We start from the raw sequence: 26409 nt of genomic DNA, 5'->3' as shown, positions 1-26409 counted from the left end.
TTGAGGAAGGAGCCATGGTTCAGTGTTTCCCTATGCCACAAAGGTACGCCAAAATATGAGTTGACCAACATAGAGCACAGGAGCCTTCCATTCATTTCAGCTCGTTATAGATCCATTTGTACAAAGTAATGGGCAGCTTTGTCAATTGCATTGGAAAATAAATAGGGCAGCCCTTGTGGGTAGGAAGACACTTCATTTGTATTGAAATTCTTGTATCAATGGGAATTCATTAGACGGCCACCTGACAGCTATGATGATTCTGACTCAATATGAATGTACCCAGAGTGGGAGGGTATGAAGGGATTAGCTGGTGCTATGCACTTGTGGCCCTTTATTATATGCCCAGGGTAATGTCAATTGCCACCTTGGGATCATGAAAGAATTCCACCAGGCCAGATTGGCTGGGGATCCTGGAGGTTTTTTGCTTTCCTATTGGCATAGAGCAGGTGGTCACGGGGGGGGGGGGAAATAACTGAATGTCCTGCATTGGGCAGGAGGTTGGAGTAATGACCCTTCCAGCTCAATGTTTCTATGTTTCACCGGGTCAGGCTGTATATGTTCATATGCAATGAACCTGTGTATTAGGCACAAATCTGACACTGGAGTTACAACGTCTAAAATGACATATGCTACAATTTTATTAGTGATAGTACAGAAAAAAAGAATGTATTTCATGCCAGATGATAAGAAGTAAACATAGTATAAAACCTGTTCCTAGTCACTAGTAATTATAGGGTTACATGTGTACAACACAGAGTGTATAATATGACTGAAGATAAAAGCTTCTACACATGGCATTACATACACTGAAATTAACTCATGTAGAGGGGGACCACGCACAAGCATGTTGGCTCTGCGCCCTGCCTGCCACAATCACCAATTTGTGAGCACATGGAGCCTACACACATACGAAGTACATGCATACAGAATCCATCTTGATGACCAGGATTTTTTAAATAATGTTTTTGATCACATAGAGCCTTTGCATGTAGACTTTCAGACTGTGTAACAGCTACTATGCACAATCCTTCCAATAAGCATGGTCACTATTTTGTATGAATGGGTCAGTGCCCATATTTTCCACAGGCACACGGCTTCAGTATATGTGCTGATGGAACCCTAGATTTCTGAGGAAAACACACTTGCACGTACCTAAACTGGACATAACATGGGGCGTAAATATATGCCTGCCATTTACACAAAATGGTGACCCTGCATCCTGGGAGGACTGAGTTTACTATGTCCTCCCATTGAGTGCAGTTGGAACACCAAAATTAAACGTCTGAACAGGACTTCCACGCTCATGATCCAACAATTTTACAGGGCGGAGCCAGCCACTCCTGTCCTTTCCTCATTTGTGCAAGTTATTTTCAATATATGTAATGTCACCTGTAGAGGGCTATTGTAAAAACCATAGATTCCTGACAATTTGCAGTTTAAATACATTAAATAAAAAAACGCTCTCTGTAAAGCATGAATGATAGAAACCAATAACCAAGGAATGAACCCATAAACCATTTATTTCGTAAAATCTCTGATTATGTTCATCCCTCATGATTTTTCAGTTTTCATTGGATTTTACCTCTTTTTGTTTCATTGGTAATGGCAGATGTGTAAGGACTGAATAGTCTATGCTACTTTATGTTTTACAGAAATCCTCTGGGGCTCACTGAAGGTCTTCCTAGATTTCTTCCGCTGTAGCAGAAATATAGTCCTTGAAACATCACCATTGAAATTTAATTATAAAATTGTACATGTTTTTGATTTGCCGTCATCTTCTCCTCCTCCTCCTCCACCACCACCACCTCCTCCTGTTAATAAAACACAAAAAAGTGTTATTAAGGTGAGCCTGTTTATTTTCATGGATTTTATTATGGCTTAATGTGTTTACTTTCTGGTATGAAAAGCACGTGTGTGCCAAAACATAATGCATTTTCAGCATCTGTACGTCAGTGAATATGCAAATATTCACCAAATACAGTGAGAGTAATAACTAAAGCTTCTTAACAGGTGAGCACATTCTAAAGCAGAACTCCAACGACTCCCTAAAGACTAACAACATTTATTCCAGCACAAGCTTTTGAGAGTCAGATTAGCAATTTGTTAATCTTTACACTGCCACGGTGCTTATGTTTTATTTAACTACAATAGACTAACAGCGTCACTGCTATGAAGCACATTCTAAACCACTGTTCCAGGTAAGTTTCAGTCACTGGGTTATACTCGGCACATGCACAACATATAGTAACATCTCTGAATGAGAGAATAAGGTCATGGTTCAGTACATTTCTCTAGGCTATTGATGAGAAAAAAACATGGATTTTTTTCTTTTCTTTTTTTCTTGTGTTCTAAATGGGGTTGGGAAAGCAGGGTAAAAATAAATGTATCTAAAAATCAGTTCCAAATCCTAATCAAGGTACAAATATTTCTTCTAATGCCTCAAATATTTTTGAATGGTTCCACATGGTTTTTATATGTCATAGTTCTGAGCAAAGTGTTGCTTTCTGATTTATCTACATTAACATGTCAACATCAGCACTGTGAGAACAACAGAATTAAAGCCTGAATGTGAAAGCTTGAGTATTCAAGTTACTCAGTTATTTTTGACATTTTCTGTCTGCACTAAAACATGTCACATGATCAGTGGCCTAACTTCGTAAATGTTTAGATATAATTAACAGCATGATACTAAAAATATTGATTTTGATTTTGTAACATGCTATCTTTTTATTTTCTGTTCTGAATTTTCCACTTTATTGGTTCAGCAAATTAAATGTTATTTTGCGACTCAAAAAGATAATGCAGTATCGTATGGGTGATTTGATATAAGACTGCAAATATAATTTAACATTGGGTGCAAGTCCTATTCATATTTAAATCTCTGCTACTGCTGTTCAGAGTGAATTTCTACTCCAGTTGTAGTTTTTATGGCAGAATGCACAGAGGTGCCTCTAGAACATTTTCCTCTTAGAACATTGGCACTTGCCCTTAAACAAACAATGTCCCCAAAGCACTGGCACTGCCAGCTTTCTTTCTGCAAATGAAAAAGAAACTGTGGCTGAATCCACACACCCGCTGAGCGTCCTGGCGTTGCTCTAAATGTTCGCTAAACACCCGGAAGTGTAGCGTCTTTCTAGCGCGATTTCTGAATCGCGCTAGAAAGACGCTACACTTCCGGGTGTTTAGTGAACATTTAGTGCAACGCCGGGACGTTCCGCGGGTGTGTGGATTCAGCCTGTGTTATGTAGTGAGCTAGCTTCAGTTATAGTTGGGCTCTTGGTCTGCAGTCTTACTGGTTTGTAGCATTAGCAGCAGCCAATCAGTCCTGCTGAATAAGGCTCAATTGCTGCCTTGTAAAATGTTGCGTTGTATTCAGTGTTTGCAAATGAAGGATCCTAGTTGCATGTGTTCTTATTGGGTGTTGCTGAAAAGGGGCATGTTATTTGTTTCTCAGTTTCCTGTAAAAGTCACAATTTCTTCAGCTTTGAACAAGCAGCCAAAAATGAAGACATGTATTGTTATTGTTATAATGAGTTATGGAAAGTCGATCTTCTTCCAAACTACCTCTTAGCACAAAGAGGCCATATGGTTGATTCAATACCCAGAAAAAATTCCATTGTGAAAATACTGTCTGTTAGAGTATGCTCAGAAGAACATCATATCATGCTTTTAGAGGGCTCAAATCAGCAGCAGGTTCAGTAAAGTTATGTCTTGGCCTATGTAAAACCATCTATACAAACTGGCCACACCCTATAGCCCTTGAATCTCTCAGATTTGGAATTCAGTGAAATCTGCTTTCCTTTGCCGGGGGAGGGGAGCTCTGGGTAAGAAGCTTGGAAATGTATTATTTTTTTCTTAAAATCAACGTCAGCAGAGTAGGGATCATATATGTATGCTTAACTGTTTATTGGCTGGGAAATTTCACTTTGAACCTGGACCCAATTAAAAACCTCTCATTTTCTCCCTAAGAGTTTGAGGACTGACCCCTTCAAGGATTGAATGTTTCAAGGGAGTATTCAGTCACCAAGCTGCTCCTTGATTTAATCATTAAAGCCTATTTCAGCCAAATAGGTGACCATTTAAACAGGTGGGTCCTAATGGTCACTACAACACAATACATGATCCACCCATGACGACTGTGGGCATGTATAATCCAAGCCAGATAGTGTTGCCAATAGCGGCTGCCATAATGCTGAATGCACTACTACACAAATGCAAAACTACTGTGGAAATTCAACTATTCAATTTTGAATTGGGAACAGAACGCAACTGTGATCATGCTAGGCACTTAAATCAAGAGGGGCCAGGCATTACAAACAAGGTAGTTATGATTTTCTAATGCCTTATTTGTGAAAATTAAATGTCCCAGTTCAGGGTTACAAATTACATTCCAGAATTCAAAGAAAGAAAGAATGATAGTTTTTTTAAAATGGGTTAACAGATAACACCATTTATTCAGCCCTTCTGTCGGTACTGATCATTACATTCTTAGATAAGGAGAAATTTTACTGAAAAGTAGCATTCTTGACTGATATAGACTCTATTTTCCCAGTCTATTTGTGACCACCCCACTTTCACATTTAATATGGTCTATTGGAACCTCTTGTGGGGAAAGAGATGTTTACATTTTTTCTTTTCACTAAATATATTATATTTTATCCTCATGTATCAGTAAACCCTATTCAGTGACATTTTACACTGAATACCAAGTTCAGCATAAGATTCCAGAACTAATGGCATGTACTGCATGCATATACAAAGAAATCTCTCATGTAGGAATGCCAGTTTTAAATATACATCACCTCTCTTGGCTGCTGCTGCTTCTTCTTTCTTTTTCTTTTCTTCCTCGAGAGCTTTCAACTTTTGTTCATAAACCTCAGCCCGTGCTTTCCACTGCACTCGGTTATTTAGAAGACCACTAAGCATAGGTGTAATTTCCTTGTGGAACCTAGAAAATTCCTGAGTAAACAGTGCCCATCCGTAAATTGACCATTTATGGTGCATTTCAGTGGCAATACAGACATCGCTGATATGTCCTGATTAGAGGTGGGCACGAACCGGGAAGATACCGAACCGTGTGGTTTGTCACATTTCACAAACCACAAACTTTCACAGACTTGCCCCAGTTCATGAACCAGTTCATCTGGTTCATGAAAATGTCGCTTCCGGGGCAGCAGAAGGTCACTTCCGCATCTGCAGAAAGCTCATCCCCATGTTGCCTAGGAAACTGATTGATCAGTGCCAGGCTGTCTGCAATGACAAACCGAAAAATGAACCAAATGAACCAGCTTAAAATTTGTGGCGGTTCATCAGAAATGGGCTCTGACAAACCGCTGGTTTGCAAACCATGAACTGGCCTGGTTCATGACAAATTTTGGTTCGTGTTTCGGTTTGAGCCCACCTCTAGTCCTGATATTTTTATTAAACAACAGCTACTTCAAGCTAAACCAGCTTTGAGCTAAAATATAAGGGCTGGTACCATTACAAGGACCATGCTCCCTGGCTTTCCCCTCCCTGCCAGCCAATGCCATCACTGGAAAAGTTGCAGGACCCATGTGGAGTAATAGCCATGTGGACTGGGAAATTGCAGTGGCGGGAAGGAAGGGAGAGAAACGGCTCCATTCTTCCATCAATGGAGCTCCTCTCATGGAAGAGAAAATTTACAGGGAAATTGCTGGAGATTTTTGGGGTGGAGCCTGGAGAGGGCAGGGGTTTTTTTTGGGGGGGGGAAGCATCAGTAGGGTATAATGCCATAGAGTGCTCCCTTCAAACCAGTCATTTGTTCCAGGGGAACTGGTCTCTGTCATCTGGAGATCAGCTGTAATTGGCCCCACCAAAAAGTTCAGAAAAGAATAACAAGCTGTGAAAACTAAGGCTGATTCCGCACACGTTGGAAAATGCACTTTCAATGCACTTTATCAACTGTTTGAGGTGGATTTTTTGTTCCACATACAAAAAATCCATTCCAAATGATCTATAAAGAGGATTGGAAGTGCATTATCCAACATGTGCGGAATCACTCTAGAATTTGGAAAATATATAATTAATACTTAGAAGGATTTTTATAGCTAACAAAATTCTCTACTAGTTCAACAAACACTTTTCAATAGTATAGCAAGGTTAGGATGAGTAAACGTCAGAGCCACTCAAAGTGCTGCTTGAGCTTCATTGAGTGTTAATAGCAACATATTCAAAGTTTCTGTCTTCTCTTGTCTTCTCTGTGATACTCCCACCTAGGGCTTTTTTTCTGGGAAAAGAAGTGGTAGAACTCACTGGGTTGCCCTCAGAGAAAATGGTCACATGGCTGGTGGCCCCGCCCCTTGATCTCCAGACAGAGGGGAGTTTAGATTGCCCTCTGCACTGCGGCGCGGAGGGCAATCTAAACTCCCCTCTGTCTGGAGATCAGGGGGCGGGGCCACCAGCCATGTGACCATTTTCAAGAGGTTCTGGAACTCCGTTCCACCGTGTTCCAGCTGAAAAAAAGCCCTGCTCCCACCTGAATGCTGGCAGCCCTAGGTAGGAAGGAGCTACCCTTTCCCAAGGTTCAAAAGGGAATATCAGCAACCGTCAGTGCTTTATTCTATCAGCCCAACCAAATTCCAGATCTTGCATTTGCTTCCCACTTAGAGGGGAGGCGGTCTAGTATTTGTTTAAGGAGACTCGATATTTTTAGGACAAGTACCATTCTATAAGCCTAAACATGCATAACAGACCCTTTTAATTATTTATACAAATACACATACACACACACACACACACACACACACACACATATATGTGCATACATACATACATACATACATACATACATACATACATACATACATACATACATACATACATACATACCTACATACAGTTGTATATTATTTTAAAAAGTCAGTCTGAAGTTAAGTGCTTCATCTTACCTTGTATACAAAGGTACACACAAAATCAATGAAACCAACTTGTAGTTTAGGCAGTTCATCAGCTTTATTCCTGTCCATCATAGGCTTAAAAAGAATGGATATTGTTAACACACTTGTTTAAGGAAACCAACTTTAATAAAGGTTTTTCAAGTGGTCTACCACACAGCCTCCAGCATAGATCTTAAAACAGCCTTAACAATCATAATGCTGCAGAACAACAACTAGAAACAATACAGAACAAAACCAAATACTCATGCAACAGCACTGCCCCTGCCCCCCAGTTCGGTAAGAAGTGCTTATATAATCATTTCAATATTCACTGGAAATTCCTGACTTGTCAATACTTATTTATTTAGGATAGTTCTAGGCTAGTTCTTCAGAGATCTGCTGGAGGCAGCTTACAATTAAAACAATATAAATTAACACAAGTAATTGGAAATAAACAGCATAAAAATTATCCATAAAACTGAAGCAAGTCATTAAAAAGATGGTAAAATAAAAGCCCTAATTAAAAGCCTGGGTTTAAAAAAGGTTTTGGATTGGTGCCTAAAAGAAAGTAAGTGCCAGGTGAACTTTAAGGGGGAGGGTGTCCCAGAGGTGAGGTGCCACCACAGAAAATGTCCTGTCACTAGTTGCCACCCACCTCTCCTTTGAAAGCGGGGGCAGAGAGATCAGGGCTTGAAGGCAGATTCTTAACTGATGGGCTGAATAGTATGGGAGGAGATGGACATTCAGATATCCTGCCACAAGCTGTTAAGGGCCTACCAGCACTTTGAATTGTGCCAGAACAGATAGGTAACCTGTGTAAGGGAGTGGTATGTTCTCTGTAACCGACCTCTGACAATAGCCTGGTTGCCGCATTTTTGGCCAATTGAAGTTTCTGGACAATTTTCAAATTCAGCTCCATGTAGAGGATGTTAACGTTTGCCAGACATAGTCTGGCAACCAATAGGTGACCAGAGGACTGGGGCATGAACATAGGGAGTGCAATAGAGTTTTTGTAAAATGCTAGAGTATCCTGATGTCACTTCTGGTTTTTACTGGAAGAGACATGAGCACACTGGCACGATGCCAGCATGCACTCGCCCCTAAGCACATTTTGGTAATCCAACTTGGATGTGATCATAGCATGGATCATCATGGCCAGATCACACTTTTCGAGGAATGGTCATAGCTGACAAACCAGCCAAAGATGATAAAAGGTGCTACATGCCACAGAGGAGACCTGAGCCTCCAACTGTAGGCCAGGATCCAGTAGCATCCCCAAGCTACAAATATTAATATATTCAAGTACTTACAATTGGTTGTTGCTGTAGGACAGTTCGTTCAAGATCACCTTGCTCCCAGAATTCATTTGCAACCATGATGGCAACCTGGGAATTACACACTCTGTTATGTGTGTGTGTGTGGGGGGGGGGTAGAGTTGCCATCTCCAGGTTGGGAAATGCCTGGAGATTTGGGGGTGGAGCCTGGGGTTTGGAGAGGGGAGGAGCTCAGCAGGGTATAATGCCATACAGTTCACCCTCCAAAGCATCCATTTTCTCCAGGGGAACAGATCTTTGCATTCTGGAGATCAGTTGTATTTCTAGAGGATCCCCCAGGCCATAGAAGGTGGTCGGCAGCCCTAGTGGTTGCATAGCCTCTACCTTCCTGACTCCGGTCTGGGGCCAGCAAAATATCTGTCCCTGATTAAGAGAGGCAGCACCAGACAAAAGCAGAGAATGTAATAGGAAGTCACTCATTATTTATATAGATTCAAAAAGCTCTCCCCAAACCAACAGGAATAATGACATGATTGGTATAAACTGCTGTGCACTGAAATGCCTATGAATACAATCACCTTTGACAGAAATGTCTACTAACTCTTCTAGCTGGAAGATGTCCCTGTCAGATTAATTTTGACCTTATTATCCTTTCCCCTCCTGCCTCCTTCCCCTCATCTTGTGCCAGTATTAAAAACCGAGAAGTACCTATTTGAAAGATTTCTTGAGATTAACAAAACCATTATTTTTAGCAATTTCATTATATTATAGAAAAAAGATTTTGTTTGAACTATATTTCTGAACACATATCTCTCTTTTCTGCTCTCTGAACAGACAGGGAACTATTTTGGAGTTATTTCTTAAAATAGCTGGCAGTCTTCAAGGAGCAGCTGGACAAACACTTGTCAGGGATGCTTTAAGCTCTTCCTGCATTGGGCAGAGGGTTGGACTAGACGGTTTGTAAGACCCCTTCCAACTCTATGACTCTTTTTTCAGTTTTGAAAGCTCCTTCGCAAGAGCATATGAATTTAGAGCATAATACTTAACATACTTATTTTTTTCTGAAATAAGGCATTCACATTTAAAGGTATATGAATAAAATACTTGACTTTTGCAGATACCCACCTCACTTTGCACCTCCCAGGGTTTGGTGATAGCAGACAGGTCACAGCCAGTCATCATCATAGCCCTTTGAATAAAACAATCGGTTATATAAAGAAGGGAACCTATAGAGTACATTGGCATAGGAAGAATAAAATAAAATTGACCTACATGATTACTTCTTTTTTGATTGGATCCATAGTTATATATCTAATTGCATCCTCTTCCTTCTCCATTTTTTCTATAGCATCCACTATCTTTTGAAACATAGTCCTTTTCCTATAAAAAAAATATTACGACTATTATAAGCAAGGTCGACCCATATATGCACACGCTCTTTCTATGTCCTACCTGAGCCTCTGAAATTAGATTCCAAGGCCCAATCACAGCAGGTCCTAGTGGAAACTAGGTACTAATCATGCTGTAATTCTAGTTGCAGCAATAAATAACCTGATCACCTAACACTGTCAGGGAAATTTTAACTGGATCGTATTATCACTCTTCAGACACCTTTTCCATCATTTAGCACTAATCTGTACCGAGCATTGAAATGGCATTTTTCTTATGAAATGTAGAACGTAAGGGTTTCCATGCTGGATAAGACCAGTGGTCCATCTCGTTCCAGATCCTATTTTAGACAGTAGTCAACCAGTTGCTCTGAAGGGCCAGCAAAAAGGGCAGAGAGGCCAATACCGCCCTTTAAAATGCTTCCAAGCTATTATGTTCAGAGGTTTACTGCCTCTGCAAATGGAGGCTCTCTTTAGTCACCATAGCTAGTAACCATTGATGGACCTATCCTCCGCTGTATTTGTCTAAGGCTCTTTTAAAGCCATCTATGCTAGCTGCCATCACTACATCTGCAGGTATTACAAATGTTCTTACAACTTGGGTTGCTTCTACATGGGGACTATTCCTTATTGTGCTCCCATTGCCACTGTGAATGCAGAAGAATTTGCATAAGCAATGGAACCTCCACACAGAAAGATTCTTTATACTGTCCCCTTATGCCTGACATACCCACCCCACTGCCCAAGTGCTTTTGGATTTTTTTTAAACGGAGCAGGTGTAATGCTTTAGATCAATGATACTATAACAATACACCTATTATTGATTTTTAAAAAGCCAGCACAAAGTCTACTGATGGTGGTTATGGTGGAGAATGGCGAGTGTGAGAGGAAATGGTACCAGATGGGAGCTGGAAGGTGTGGAAATCTGTATTTTCCCATCCACATGGATCCCACCACCATTTCGAGTATCAACTTTTTAAAAAGTTTGTACCAAAGCTGTTCTGGAAAACATGCACTAGAGCCAAGGAAACCTGGAAGATGCACAGCTGCACTAACAATGCTGTGCAGCGGCCCTTCTAAAAAAACAAACAACTCCCCCTGCAGTATTGTGGTTACATGGAGCAAAACTTCCTTGCAGAAGCAACCATAGATGGTAAAGCATAAATTTGTTCCACTTGTTTTAAAAATAAACATTTAGTTAAAGAAAAAGTAATATTTTAAATTGTGTAAGGCAAAGTATTATTTTAGAACGAACGAACGAATGTATCACTTACTTGAAATACAATGCCAAGTCAGTTGCTATGATTGCAACTTCAAATAAATGTAAAACCACTTCATGCTGCCGCTTATTTAAATTCTGGAAGATGTTTAAAGTCTGCAAGATTGAAATTTTTACAAATAAATACTGTCTGCAACATTGATTACACTATACACTATGATATATTATCACATATCTACTTTAAGTACATCTATTTTAAAATTTCCTAAAATAATCCATAATCAATCAAATAAATAGTGGAATAGCCTTAGACATAACACACATGCATCATATCCAGAGGGTCAAAGGCCAAAACACATCCTACTATATTGAACATGTATGACAGTGCCTTATTAGAAACACCAAGGCAGATTTATTTTAGATCCACATCCTTTCTCTACACCCATTTTCTGTCAACTGGCAGAGTTCAAGAAAAATTGCAGAGGAGTCCAAGAGAAGGATCACGAGGGAAAATTGAGGATGTTTAGCTTAGCAAAAAGGACCTTCTAAAGGAAAAGAAGCAACTTCAAATATTTAAAAGCCAGACATGACAGTATGCTTTGCCACAGCTCTGATCCTCTCACAGTCAGATAACAGCTGCAGGAAATTAAGTTTCCAAGTATCCAATGTTATTTATTTATTTCAATTATATGCCACCTCTCTACCATGTTTAGTGCGTTTTGATAAGGGGTTCTGCATAAGCACTGAACTTCTTGGATTAAGTCTTCAGTCCAAAGAGAAGTTAGGAAGGGAGGCTGGAGACAGTGCGAAAGCACAACGAGGTTGCATTTGTACACATTACAGAGAAATGGGGGTTTATCAAGATACCTGAATGTGACTAACAAAGTCATAACCAATAGTGGTAAACTTCAACATTTTAGCTTCATAGTGGATGTTTTAAAATTATTTAACTGTAGTTAATAAAAATGCATTTGCCCAAGATAAGAGTACAATAATTCGAAATTAGACACAAACCTCATCCTGAAGCAACGTTTTACTGTACTCCAGATGGTGTCTTTCTAAAATGGAAGAGCCATGAAGTTTTGCCAATGGAGATGATGATCTGTGTTGAAAAAGATTATGTAGTTTAAAATATTCCACAGTGTATAATTCTTAATTGTGGTTCTGATTTGATTCTTTCTTTCTCCAAGAGGCTAAGGCCATCACACATGGTCCACTTCCATGGTCCTCACATCAACCCTGTGAGGTATGTCAGGCTGAAGAAGAGTGACTTGTCCAATGTCTCTCATGAGCATCATGAGGTGAATTCATGGCTGAGCAGGGATATGAAGAACCCAGGTTTCCCCAATCCTATGCCAAGATGTTAACTACTAGTGCAGTATAGTGGTTAGACACTGTATGGTCTTATACACTGCCAACTATTCCCTTTTGCGTCTCAAGGAAGCCAGACCCATGTTAGACTGACAAAATGTCCATCTGCTAGCTCGTTCTGGACCCCAGAAGCCATCACAGATTGTATTCTCCATCAGCTACACCTGAAAAGTCATTAAGAGCAGCACCATATTCCAGTGCACTTTAAGTAAAGCAGGCTGCAAGTTGCAGAGGGGTAGAATTGAAGGTCTCTTCTATATATGATAGTTTGGGTCTTTCCTGTAAGGGCAGTCCAAGAACACTGACCATTTCCCCAACCAGGAGATCAGGCACAACAGTGGATAAAGGCCCAGTCCAAGGTTATGTCCTTAAGTGACTAGGAAAAGCTGAGCCCCATGACTAAGCTCATGCTCTTACCACACTCCCCAACCCTTCCCTCTCTTTTCTTCCCCCATCATTTTATTAACAGGAGAGAGGAATTGTGGGAATTGTTGCCAGTGCGCTGCAGAGGCCTGGTGAAGTATCATTTTGCATAATTGTAAAACAAAACAAACTTTTTAAAAATTCAGTAGCTGAAAAGGGGGGGGGGGGGTCAAGATTTATACTCACCAGTTGCAGCCTGATAAATGATAAATGTATGTTTGTGTGAGTGTGCACACACAAACATACATACATGACTTTGATCCTGCCTACAATTTCCACAGGTGCAAGGATTTCCATCCACAGAGAGATGACTCCTCCAGTTTCCCTTTCCTATTGCAGCACAAATTGCCCCCCATGCTCCTTCCCTTTGTTTATTGGACAGGATCTACTTTCATTGTCCTATAAATATGAATAGCTTCCAATAATGCCAGTAAAAGAAAAGGGGGTTAGAGTGGCACATACAAGTGACATGGGATCACCACTCTCCACTGTTATTTTAATCCCACCTCAACAGACTTTATGCTTGCAATCTTGTAACCCCCCCCATGGAAATTATCTGCATCGGTAAGACAGGCAACAAACACTTGAAGTACTTTCCCTCACTGTACAAGAAGAGGAAAGTGCCCCCTGCATTACATGTTAGTAGACAACACTTACTTCATTTGATACAGGTTGTTGGTGCCTCTGTGATCGATGTCATGGCAGAAAGCTGCAGCGACCATAGCAAAGGCTTCCAAGTCACTATAATATTTCTTTATTTTACCTGTCTATAAAAACAAAAGTGGCCTTTTCACTTTTATGTCTGTCTACATTTTATAACATGCATTACAATATAAAATAAACTCTGGAGCAGATCCAGAGTAATAAAATATACCATCAGAAGAGTGAACATGGTTTGCCCGACATTGAATCCATGCCGCCAGTTGTGGTAAGTGATATCACGATAGCCTTTTCTGACTGTATACATCCACCTTGTAAGAACCTGTTACAAATGAAAGATACTTAATTCTCTGTACTGCTGAATCCCATAAACACTGTTTAAAAAAGCAATTTCACTATAGCTATGAAAACCAGCCATTTAATAAAGATGAAAATGGACAGTTTGTTTGACAGTGACTTCAGACTTTTTTCACTTGTGTGTTAGCTTCCTATCATTTGCTGTTTGTATTAAGTTGGACTTTTTTTTTTAGTGTTGGGGGCAAAATTCCAGATTATATCCACTCACCCACTAACTAATCTAGGACTCGGCCCACAAGTGCTTTTCCTACAGTATGAATGGGGGTACTATGACAGAGCATTACTAGAATATGTATTGGAACAAAATTCTGCTGTAGTGCCTGTCCTGCAAGTTTCAGTAAGGGTTACAGAGTAGAACTTCATGATTGAATATGTGCTATGTAAGGTTACCAACTCTGGGTTGTGAAATTCCTGGAGAATTTGGAGGTGGAGGCTGGGGAGGGACCCTAGAGTATACCCTCCAAAGCAGCCATTTCTTCCAGGGTAACTGATGTTTATAGTCTGGAGATCAGTTGTAATTCTGGGAGATCCTCGAGCTCTACCTAGAGGTTGGAAACTCTGGTCCTACCTACCCCCAGCTCTGTTAGCTGCACCCCAAATTTACCACCCAATAGTAAACATCTGGTAAACATAAGAGATCTTAGCAGTAGCAATGCCTGTGGCTCAAGGCTCATGTTGCTCATGAGTTTATAAAGAACAAAGGCTGCTGTCTCTGTATAGATCCCTCAGTTTTTATTTCCAAATAAATTCTTAGGATTCAGTCTCTAGTGCACACTTGGGCAAAGGGCGCCATGGGTGATATAAAATACATATTAGCTATGCAAAGGGGCTATTATATCCCTTGTATTCTTCTTTATGAAAATAAGGTACAATAAATCTGACCTCTGCTGGTACTTTGAACTTTTCCACAACATTTAACTCAAAGAATAGCCGTATTCCACATTTGATCAAGTCATATTCATCAACAGGAAAGTCACTGAACCTAAATTCATAAAGGTCCACTTCCTTTGGATCAGGCAATTCCTCCTTCTGTTGGGGAACAAACATAATCAGTTTGATGTGCAACAGAGATTATGCAAGGATCATTTTGCTACTTTCACTTATTTAGTAGGAGTGTTGCCTTGCCAACCATTTAGAAAGAACATTATCAAGTGCACACACAGCTCTCATGCTTCAAAGCAATGCTTCTAGCAAAATTAGTATTGCATACTAAACTACTTACAACAGCCCAATCCTATGACAAGGTGTTGAAAGTGCGTAGGAATCTGACTAGGAGTTACGATGGCGTATCTCGGACTTACACTGACATAAACCCCACTTACAATGGTACAGCGCCTGGGTGCCGCTCCACCAGTGCCCAGTCGCCACCATGCAACCCCTGTGCATTCAAAGAGCTCTCTCCCTGTGAGGAGGGCATTTGTCATCTGCTTGCCAGCAGCACCTATAATGGAGGGTCCCCCGTCTCCCTTCGGGGCCATGGACAATTGCTCAAAGCTCAGCAGACGTGGCTGTGGCTTGTGCGAGATCGAGCTGCTTGGTCTCACCATGCATGTTTCCCTTTCAGGCAGGCTGCAATCCATCAGGAAGGCCAGAAAGCATGCCTGTTTCTGGCCCCGGAAATAGTCCATGACTGCCTTTCTAGCCTGGCTCAAGGAGTGGGTCCCCTGGCAGCCTGTAACTCAACCGTGCTCCCAAGAAAGCTGCATGAGGAATGATTCTCCCAGCGCCAAGAGCAGCTTGCCCAGGCACAGTTGCCACCTCAGACAAAGGGAGCCGACAGCCAGCTTCCAGCCAGCATCCTCACATCTGGTAGCTCGATAAAGTATGTATTGTGCAGGAACTCTCTCCCTGTCTGTTTGCTTGCCTGTGGCTGACAGTGGCTCCATCCCCCCCCCAATCTCTCATCTTCCTGTAGGGTTGCCCCTTTGCACATACCAGAAGATTGTCTCTAACTCTGAGAGCAGAACCACAAGTGACAAAAGGCACAGATTGGACACTTGTCTGCTTCCCTCAAGTTTTGATGGGAAATGTAGGCATCTTGGCGGAATGTTGGACAAGTGACAGTTGAAAAGTCCATTGGACAGCAGTCAGAGAGCGAAGCTGCGAGACCAGGATGCCTACATTTCCCATCAAAACTTGAGGGAAGCAGACAAGTGTCCAATCTGTGCCTTTTGTCACTTGTGGTTCTGCTGTGAGCTGGTAAGGGTGGGGTGGCTCTGGAGATGGTCTGCTGAGAAACAGAGCAGCGGCCAAGCTTCCCATCCACCTCCTTGTCCCCACTTTAGATACACTGGGAGTGGGGTAGGACTTGGAGTGCTCTCTGTTTGTGTTTGCTGGGGTGGGGGAGGGCTTCATGGAGATCTCACACTCTCCCACAGCACTGCTGGCATCTGATAAGCCAGGCAGATAGGTTGTGAGTAGGGGAGGTGAGATTGATGTGAAGGCATGAGGATGTGGCTGGGGAGGTGGAGCAATGTGCTGGCCAAACCCAGAGATCTTGGGGGCTTGTCAGCAAGGCCGGCCTGCTCTCCTTTTTGCTTTTTGCAGATGGGAGGAGTTGGATCTGGGGTTTTAGACCGCCTCCCCTCCGCCTTACTGGAGTTTGTGCCACGATCGAAGGGTGCCACAATTGAAGGGTCTTTGTGATCTGAGTGCCTGCTCTCGGGAGAGGAGGAGAGTGGCATTGACAGGTGGCTAGGGGGCCAATTGTAGCCAGTGGATTGGCTGTGCCTTTGCCTGCCACTCATGAGGCTGTCAATAACAGCTGTCCGGCAATTGGTGGCTGCTGCCTCGGTAACCAGGGGAACCAGGGAATGTGCTCTCCTGGCCAGGCCTTGCCTGCCAGTGCAAGTCCTTAGGAAGCAGACTAGTGGAGCAGAAGTTACACAAGTGGGTGCCCGATGGTGACAAGGGAAGCCTTTGGATTGCATTGTTAACACTTTCAAATTATTTTTAAAATGGGAGGGGATATAGACTTATGAGTTTGTATAGCTGTTGCTTCCTTAGTGTTTGAAAGTGTTGGTCTGGGGAATTGAGACACAGTTGTATTAGTCTGTAAGTTCCAGTTTACCATTGAATATACCTAGACCACTCAGTAAAGATAGGATTGCCAACTCCAGCTTGGGAAATTCCTGGAGATTTAGGGGTGGTGCCTGGTGAAGACAAAGTACTGGAGAAAGAGAAGCTCTTTGTGTAATTCCATACCAGTGCCAGCCAATTATATGAAGAGGGGCAGGAAAATTCAGAAACATGGTACACAGAAAACAGGAAGTTATGGAATAGAGGAGATGAATGTCGTTTTCACCAGTGTGTCTCATATATCATGCAGCTGCACACACAGATGCATTGAAGAAACTAAAATATATTTTGACCGTAATATTATTTTGCCAAATTTTGATTTTTTAAAAATTTTATACACTAGATTGCCTGCTTCTAGGTCTCTTTCTCCACTAAGTTTCCACATGAGAAAAAAAATTACAGAAATTTCTGAAATGTATGCAAATAATCTCCTGAAACAGGAGGGTGCTTAAACTTAAGGTCTGATCTCTTATTCTGCCACTGCTTTATCCACTTAGAAAGCTTGGACTCCCAGCTTGCTAATGGGATAAAGCAGGTGTTGCATCTTAAAACTACAGTTGCTCTAGGATTCATTAGTTCCTGTCCTTGACCTGGGACCAGAATAAATGCAGAGGGAAATTACCCACTTGCGTAATAATCATAGCCGTAGGTTTTGACATATTTTAAAAAATATTTGTAGGTGAGTTTGGTACAATGTACCCACTGCCAAACATCCAATTACAAGCATCCAGTTACTGTAGAATACAGGTGGATTTTGTATTTTCTCTAGTAAAGTTGAGTAATTGAGCCATAGAGCTCAGACAGACACACTGGGCTACTATGGAGGACAAATGAACTGCAAATTAGAATTCGCACATGCAGCAGTAATAAGGTCAAGTATATTCTCAGAGCTATACATCTAATTCCTTTAAGTGTGAACTATTTTGATATTGTGGGATAATTTTGATATATGGGAATTTAGCTACTCACCAAAATTTTGATAAGATCTCTCTCTTCGCAGTCTTCAATGCATTCTTGTTCCAATTTGTCCCGGTATTGCTAACAACAAAATGTAAATGAAAGGAACATGAATTCATCCTACAACAAGTCAGGCATCAGTATTTTATAACTGCACAGACACTCACCAGTATGGACTCAACTTCATCAGGCGTGGCCTTTGTCTGGTACATCAGCATTTCCTGAGCGATTTCTTTCCTGTTTTCAAGCTTATTCATTTTATCATATGTGTCAGTGTTTAAAACAGACCATCCAAGGAACTGTGTTAACATCTGCAACAGTGCAAGGAGCTGTAAATACTTCGGTACTTCAATTCAACATATATTTAACTACATTTTTATTTAGAACAATGCAAAAATATAGCCCAGGTGAGCCTGATCTTGTTAGATCTCAGACGCTAAGCAGGGTTGGTGTTGGTCAGTAATTGGATGGGAGACCTCCAATGAAGACCAGGGTTGCAGAGGCAGGCAATGGCGAACCATCTATGTTAGTCTTTTGCCATGAAAACCCCACCAGGTGTCACCATAAGCCAGCTATGACTTGAGGGCACTTTCTACCACTACCACTTCCAGTGATAATTTATATATGGTTGTTATGTCTTTCACACACAGATGAAAAACATTGAGCTTAATACAGTTATGAGCTCATGGAAGGGGGAGGGAAGGATTCAATAGGTAGTAATTTTATTATACTGGTATCAGAACCTTATTCCATTTCACAGCTAAACCAAGAAGTATATAGCAAGAGTATACTCTACAGAACTTATTGATAATGGAATGCCTATCCCATAGATACTTGCATTGAGTGTGCTAAGGTTCTGGTGTCTGCTAAAGATAAAGTTGGTTACAGAGGCTTTCTATTACTTGCCATGATTAAAATAATCAAGTAATAACATTTACAATAATTTTTAAATATGTGATTGTTATCTATATTATTAACATAAGTGGCCACAAGCACCTCAGGTGGAAAGAGCAGAATAGAAAATAAATAACAACAATAACAGTGCACTTATCTACCATTCTTCTAGACAGATTATTGCTCCACACACAGCTGTGAACAAAGGCAATGTCATTATTATCACCTCAATACAGCTGGGGAGCTGGGCTAAGAGGATTATTTTACCCAAGGCTGAACTCATGGCAGTAGTGAGATTTGAACCAGCAGAATGCTGATTCACAGCCTAACCACTTAACCACTAGACTACAGCAGCTCTTAAATAAGTAAATAAAATATCTCACCCTCTGTCTGTCAAGAAACCCTCTTGGTCTGACTGACCAACAAGAATTCATATACAGTATGAGCAAATGAATGCTAACAACGTACTGCTCCTTGAGACCACTGTAGACAACCAGTTCCTCCATTCATGGCCTCTTGCCTGATAATAGGTGAGCCCCTAAAATTCACACCTCTGGAAATGTAATGCTAATTCTGCATTGCATATGATTGCTGTTTTGGACAGAAACAGTGGCTTGTTCTTATTCTATAAATTTTGTGCAAATTTTAATGGGAAATGTCTTCATAAATAGGTCAGACCAACATTTTCTTTTAGTAAAACTGACCTTCACAACACATTCCTAAAACCTGAGCATACATATACACACTTTATACTGTATCAGACCCCTGGCCTATCAAGCTCAGCATTATCTACTCAGACTGGCATTATCTACTGAAATTGGCCATGTGCACTTAAATTTTATGTTTAATGTACTGGCTAAGTGCTGTAATAAAGAATACATACATACTGAAATTGGCCTTACCATAACAGGACCTATTGTCTTGTTAGCTATGCAACAATGTCAGAAGCTGATAATACCACTACAAATATTTAAGATCAGAATATTTCAGACTTAGGGCCATCAAACCATTTTTGATGGATTAACTCTCTGTTTTCTTGTTTTGTTGGTGCAGACGTAGCTTCACAAACTCAGGTTTTATTGCAAGTAAGTCTGGAACAAACTGGTTGCAACTAAAAGTCCTCCCTTAGCAATCTGTCCTCTGACCAGAAGCCGCAGTTCCAGCTCCTTGATTACTAAATGCAGTCTTTGCTGCCGCACCCCTCTGTTGGTCAGCATAACCATCTTTTCTAATACCCCCTGCATCTTATTTGTTGAAGAACACATGCACATAAAAACAGTAGTATAACTAAACATTTTTAAAAACGTTATAAAAATGAGATAAGCCATGACTATGTAACGTTGGTAAATTGTTATCTTGTTGGTAGTTCATTAGATAATCTTCATATCGTGCTGGTGGTTTGATGTGGCTGCGAATTCATGTACTTTTCTTGGGGCCACTATATGTAGCTGCATATCTCTGTTATCCTCTCTGTTTCCAACATCCATTGGGGCTGCAAGGTTCCATTGCTCCCTTAAACTTCTGATTCTGTTTGCAATACAGTGTATGGATCATCATGAGATTGTTCAGGGCCTGATGGATCCAGTATATCATCATCTGACAGCCCTGGTACACCTGAGATCCCCTTAGACTTCATTGGACAAATACATTTATGATTTCTTCTATATCCATTAACTTTAACAGCATATATGCAGTGGTTCAGTTGCCCACTACAAATTCCTTGTTCCCATGGGCACATCTTTTCTTGAGGAAACTGGACACATACTGCATATCCAATGTGTAATTGTGGTAGCTCTTTAGTATGTTTGTCATAATAGAATTTAGCTTTACTAAGTTTGCATTTCAACTGATTCGTAACCCTTTCTGCAGCTTCGGGTTTTAATAGTGCAAGAGTTGTGAGAAATAGGGAATGTGTTCACCTAGACAGGAGTCTTTGTACTGGGCTAGTAGTCATGCCCACTGTGGGAATGTTTCTTTACTCCAGAATAGCTTGCCAAAGGTTTTCTTTGCTTCTAGTCATTTTTTAAAGAATGTTTTCGCAATCCTGACTGCAGATTCAGCTTTATCATTGGATTGACTGTTGTACAGAGAGCTTGTTTTATGTTGAAACTCCCACTCTTTGGCAAAATGGGCAAATTCTTTACTGGTGAACTGTGAGCCACCTTAAATCACACACTCGGGTATGCCAAGTCTGCAGAAGTGGATCCTAACTCTTTCTACGATGATTGCTGTTGTAGTATCTGGCAGCTTATCATTCAGAGTAATAGTCCACGATGATGAGATAATAGCTGTCATTCTGTATAAAGATGTCCATGCCTACCTTGCTCAAAGGCCTATTAGGAATGTGACATATCAGTGGTTCCTTCTGTTGACTTAGCTGGGATTTTATACCTGCATCACAATTTCTTATTAAGTCTTGAATTTCATTAGCAATGTTTGCCAGAATACCACAGGATGTTTTCTCAAACATCCTTCTACCCCAGAATGACTATGATGTATTCTTGACAATATCTCTTTTCTCATGGCTTTTGGTATAAGTATTCTGTGTCCTTTAAACATGATGCTGTCACAGCTGCTGGGGCCCAGGGAAGCTGTCTGTAGGCTGCCACCACTCTGGTACAGGTTTCCTAGGAAGGGCCCAGACAGAGCACCCAACCAACCCGTTTTGTTGACTCTTTCCCAGTAGGTTTGATTTATTATGTGACCAAATGAGGCATGAGGACCCAGGCAGAATAATAACGAACTTTATTTAAAAGGTTTATTAATAACTGGTTCTCAACTTTGTAGATTAAAGAGAATAGTAAAGGTTGGTGAACAAAGGTCAAATCCACATTCACCCATTACCCGCATGTTTATCGGATATCTTCCGTTTGCCTCCAATCCGCGATTTTTTCCTCTTCGTTCACATTCCTGCTTCCAATCCGTCTTTCTCGCGCGTCCCTCCAGTCACATGGCCGCTCGAAAACCGCTTTTTGGGGCGGGACCTTTTTCCCCGCCCATTTTTTAAATTTTTTTGAGCGCACTTTTCCATTATTTTGATCTTGCCTTATAAAGAAACATCATTGAAGATAATGATGCCTCTCTTTTCCCCACTGACAGCACTGATGGCTCTCTCCCGTTGCTTTTTTGGAAATTTGGAAACATGTGGGAAGCTTTCCTGGGCATTTCCTATGCAGGACAGTTCAGTGCCTGAATTTTACTGAAGTTTCACTTCCTTGGAGTGTCATTATTTCAATATTTCATAATTTCAATATTACAGTAATATAAAATTAAAAAAATAAAAAACAGTTCAAAAGGAAGTTTCGCGAGTCCGTTCTGAGGATGGATTCACCCCAAAATGATTTTTCAAACTACCAGATTTGATTCAGAAACAGCATAATCAATAAATCCAATGCTATGAAGTCAAAAACAGTCTTTTGCAGACTACGGAGCACTTGCAAGTTGAATCAGCCAATAGGAATTCTCAGAACGGCCGGAGAGACAGGAAGGGCGGTGGTTTTTAAAAAAACCATGTAAATTGCGCATTGGCCCGTTCACGGCCACCGTGAAACTCCCGTTGAAAACCTGTGACCACATATTCGGGAGAAATGCGAATGAAATGCGTCTGTTTAATGAGGTAATGTGACCGGCACTCGGGATTGCGTGGGGAATGCGGGGAACATGTGACTTAGAATGAGTAATGTGGATTTGACCAAACAAAACTAAAAACACCCTAACGCGTCTAATTAGACTGTTCTTACTATCTCCTGGTGACTGACTTCCAACTGTCTCACCCCTTCTGGATGAGAGATCACTCCATCTGCAGTAGCCTCTCCTCAGCTCTACTCCCTAAAAGTGAACACCCTCCCACTGTGATGAGGCCGTTTATCTCTTCTCTCAGGCACTATCCCCCTACTTTCCTAATGGTGTAAATTTTCCCTCCAAATTCCCTCCTACCCAATCACAGGGGCCAAAGGGAACCTGGAAAATGTAGGCCCTGCAGTCACTTTAGTGTAAGCTTCCCCAGAGCCACTAGGCCTCACTAGGCCCAGGCTCATAACAGATGCCATCTTAGACACTGAGTTCATCGCGATAGTTCCAGTATCGTTGAGTTGACACTGGGGCTTCATCCTTGGAGTTTGGCCAACCTGCTAAAATAACAGAAATTAAAATTTGTAGATCATTATCCTGCTGCATGCTTTCCATGACTTTCTGAAGTCCTTGCTTTGAGATAGGTAGGTGACTGGCTTGATGGATATTTTCCAACTCTCATCATAGTTCTTTAGCTTTCAGTAGGTTAAGTGTCTCATAGTCTTGCCCTGGACAGGAGATCAGCTATGTGCTCTCTTTCCCTTTTTTATAATGCATATCTAAGGAATAACGCTGTAGTCTGAGAAGTATGCATTGAAGTTGTTTTGGAGCTAATAGCAATGGCTTCTTGAAAATGATTTCTATTATTTTATAAACCTGGATGGATTTTCTGACCTCATATGTATCGGTCAAATTTTTCACATGCAAATACTGTTGCTAAGCATTCCTTTTCAATTTGTGAGTACTACTATTCTGTCTGTGATAGATTTTGATGCAAATAGAACAGGCTGTCCATTTTGCAAGAGTACTGCACCCACACCGGTTTCACTGGCATCACATTGGTTGGTTAGTCACTTCTTCATTCATACTGTAATATTTCAAAACTGAGTGCTTAGTAACCAGATCTTTAATCTGTTGGAGGGCTATATCATGTTTGAGTAGCCACCTCCATTTTGTAACTGTATCCAGGAGTTGTCTTAGAAGTTCAGGGACATTGGAAAGGCAAGGGAGAAATTTAGTTAGATAACTGGCAAATCCTAGATATTGCTACAGTGATTTAGTATTGGTTAGTTTGGGCATATCCTGTATTGCTCTCACCTTTTCAGGATCTGGTTGCAAGCCTTGTGTTGTTAAAAGGTGACCCATGTATGGTACTGCCATCAGTAGTAGCCTCACCTTGTCTTTGCTGAGTTTAAGATTCGTTTTTCTGGCCCTTTCCAAGGGATAAATGAGACTATGATCACAGTCTGCAATGGCTGCCTCTGTGGTATCACCACAACCATACACTAAAATGTCATCTGCAATTACACTGATTCCTGTGAGGCCTACCAACACAAACCATTGATGACATTGATATTCATCAAGCTGCTGGTTCTATACCGAAGGGCAATCATAGCCATCTGTAGCAGCCTTCTGGAGTCCAAAAGGTAGTAAGGTCGCTGCTTGCTTTATCTAGTAAAATTTGTCAAAATCCATTATTTGCCTCTAGTACTGAAAATATTTTTGCCTTGGCAAGGTCAGGTAAAATTTCTTCTTTGGTGGGCATTTGGTAGTGAGCTCTTAGCAGTGCCTTGTTTAAATGGTTTGGGTCTGTGCAAATGCAAAGTTTACCAGGTTTCTCTTTGACTACCATGTTGCTTATCCACTTTCAGGAGTTCACTGATATCTGCTGATAGGATGGGCTTCTGGTTGGAATTTACAACCTGGAATTCCAGTAGGTACTCTTTTCCTTGGTATTCAGCTGCCAGTGGTGTAATGATGGCGCCATCATACAATCTCTGTTTGACTTTAGTTTTGCTGCCCCATCCTGCATGTTAAGAAAGTCCCAGTAACTCATTACATTTACAGATACACCACTATCTATTTGGCATTCAATCTCATGCTTACACCAGGATCTCAGTGTTTATTTACAGGGTGCCAACCTAAGCTTTATAAAGCACCTTGGAGTTTTAGCACTTATTGTATTAATGTCATGCATGCAAAAGATATCAGTATCTGAATTATTGCACTGGTCATAATTGTTTACTTGTCTCAAGTGGTGTGTAGCTTGTTTCTGCTTCAGAAGTTTGCAAACTCTGGCAAAATGATCCCCCCCCCCCCACACACACAACTGCTATACAAAATGCCAAAAGATGGGCAAGTCATGCTGCATGCCACAATATCCACAGCTTTCATTTTGGGAACTGCTAAACTCTTTAATCTTCTTAAAGGATTGTTTTTGTTGTATATTATATTTACTTTTGTGACTATAATGCATACTCTCTGCATCTGATGGGTGGATCACTTGTATTTGCACAGATCTATTGCTTCTTGCAGTGTTAATGCAGGCTTTCTGAGCATTTTCATTTGTGTTCCTTTGCCTTTTATACCTATGACCAATGTGTCCTTGATCAATTCTTCTTGCAAAGTACCATATGCACAGGAATCTGCCACTTTAGGCAGCCTAGCAACATACTGTGGTTTCAGTAGGTTCTTAATTACATTTGTTAAAGAGATATCTTTCATAGATTTACATTTCTGGCAGGTTCCATATGTTTTTGCAGTGCTTGTAATAATTTGGAGAGATCTTCCCTGTCTGCTGATGATATATTTAGATGCTGCTAGAGTAAGTCACATTCTCTCCCTATCACAGACAATAAACTGGCAAGTCTGACTTTTTGGCCTTGTCATCTAATTCTGTTGCAATTTCATAATTCTCCCACTGTGCCTTGAAAAACTTCCAGTTATTGAAAATATCATCTTTCATTTCCATAGGCCCAGGAACTGGAATTAGACTGGCTGCCACAGCTGCAATGTCTGCTTGTTCCTCTGAGTGGACTTGGTACTTCTTGAAGCTTCTTGAGCTTTTTCCTCTTTTTCGGAAAAGTACTTGTACTTCTGACACCATGTTTTGTTGGTACATACATAAGGACTAACTCAGGCTTTATTGCTAGTTAAGTTTGGAACAAACTGACTGCAAGTATAACTCCTTCCTTAGCTGTCTTTGGCCGTTTTCACACTACTTACTTGCTTCTGGAACATTGCGAAATGTAGCGCAAAAAACGCAGAAGATAGCATCTTCTCACGAGAGTTTTGCACGACATCGCACAAAACTCTCGCGAGAAGGCGCTATCTTCCACAGTTTTTGTGCTATGTTTCGCTATGTTCCAGAAGCAAGTAAGTAGTGTGAAAACGGCCCTTCTGACCTCTGACCAGAAGCTGCCCTTCCAGTTCCTTGCTTTACTGCTGCATCCTCTGTTGGTTTGCTATTTCAATACTTCTTACCATTAGTTAGTTAAACATAAATACATGTGATATTATCAAAACAGCAATATACCCCCCTCTTTTTGGGATACTGAAGAAACATTAGAAAATATTTAAGATTTTTATACTAGATCCCAGACATTCAAGTGCCTTAACATAAAATTAGTTTTATTTGATGAATCAATTGATTAAATCAGTTAAAGCTTTTAAATAAAAAGTCATTTCTTTTTACACTGCAACTTGACAATATCAATCTTTAAGCCTTACTTCAGTAATCTGTTCATCATATTCATCAAAGGGTTTGCCATCTTTCCTGTTGTAAAATGTAGCTACACCAACAATTTCTTCCTTTTTGTTGACAATAGGTAAAGACAGGACATTTTTGATAAGCCAACCTGTCTCATCAAAAGCTTCTTTCTACAGAACAGTAAAAGAATAGGTAGTGTCACATACTTATTTAAAAACAGCAATAGAGGTATGTATGTCTGTGTTATAGATAGAAAGTTCAAAGTTAGGATCTAAATGAAAAATAAAAGGTGACAGTCCAGAGGCTGGGAGTGGGGGATTCTCCATTTCCACTAGGGGACTGGGAACCCTACCACAAAACCCCACTGTATCTGGCAAATTTGGGGGCAAAGCATTCCCTGTGCTCCTCCTACTGGCACATTTTATTTTTTCTTTTAAAAAGAGGCCGTGATTGCTTTTATTAGGGGGAAAAATTACAAATGCATACAGTCAATCAGAACTTGTTAGCAATTACCACGAGTTGTTAAAAACAAGTTCATAACTGCAGTAGCACATTTTCCGACCTTATTCCCTTATGGTACTTTACATTCCACGCACGCTTTACTGTAGGATGC

At 40.8% G+C, this 26409-nt stretch overlaps 1 protein-coding gene across 1 annotated transcript in view; it reads right to left on the bottom strand.

Moving 5' to 3' along the window:
- Positions 1-741: 741 nt before the first annotated feature.
- Positions 742-26409, bottom strand: part of PDE6C (phosphodiesterase 6C) — a 66003-nt gene continuing 40335 nt past the window's right edge. The window contains exons 9-22 of the mRNA XM_054982365.1: positions 25817-25966; positions 17791-17934; positions 17636-17704; positions 14471-14617; positions 13446-13553; positions 13229-13338; positions 11792-11879; positions 10833-10933; positions 9443-9550; positions 9296-9359; positions 8207-8281; positions 6909-6992; positions 4803-4959; positions 742-1808 (exon numbers count right to left, since the gene is read on the bottom strand). Of these exons, the coding sequence (XP_054838340.1) occupies positions 1741-1808; positions 4803-4959; positions 6909-6992; positions 8207-8281; positions 9296-9359; positions 9443-9550; positions 10833-10933; positions 11792-11879; positions 13229-13338; positions 13446-13553; positions 14471-14617; positions 17636-17704; positions 17791-17934; positions 25817-25966 (1473 nt within the window). The 3' untranslated portion in view covers positions 742-1740. The remainder of the gene's footprint in view (positions 1809-4802; positions 4960-6908; positions 6993-8206; positions 8282-9295; positions 9360-9442; positions 9551-10832; positions 10934-11791; positions 11880-13228; positions 13339-13445; positions 13554-14470; positions 14618-17635; positions 17705-17790; positions 17935-25816; positions 25967-26409) is intronic.

The sequence above is a fragment of the Eublepharis macularius genome, chromosome 6, assembly GCF_028583425.1.
Source record: "Eublepharis macularius isolate TG4126 chromosome 6, MPM_Emac_v1.0, whole genome shotgun sequence".
Lineage (NCBI taxonomy): Eukaryota > Metazoa > Chordata > Lepidosauria > Squamata > Eublepharidae > Eublepharis > Eublepharis macularius.
Note: the sequence above shows the minus strand (reverse complement) of the source record. Positions and strands in the feature narration are given on the sequence as shown.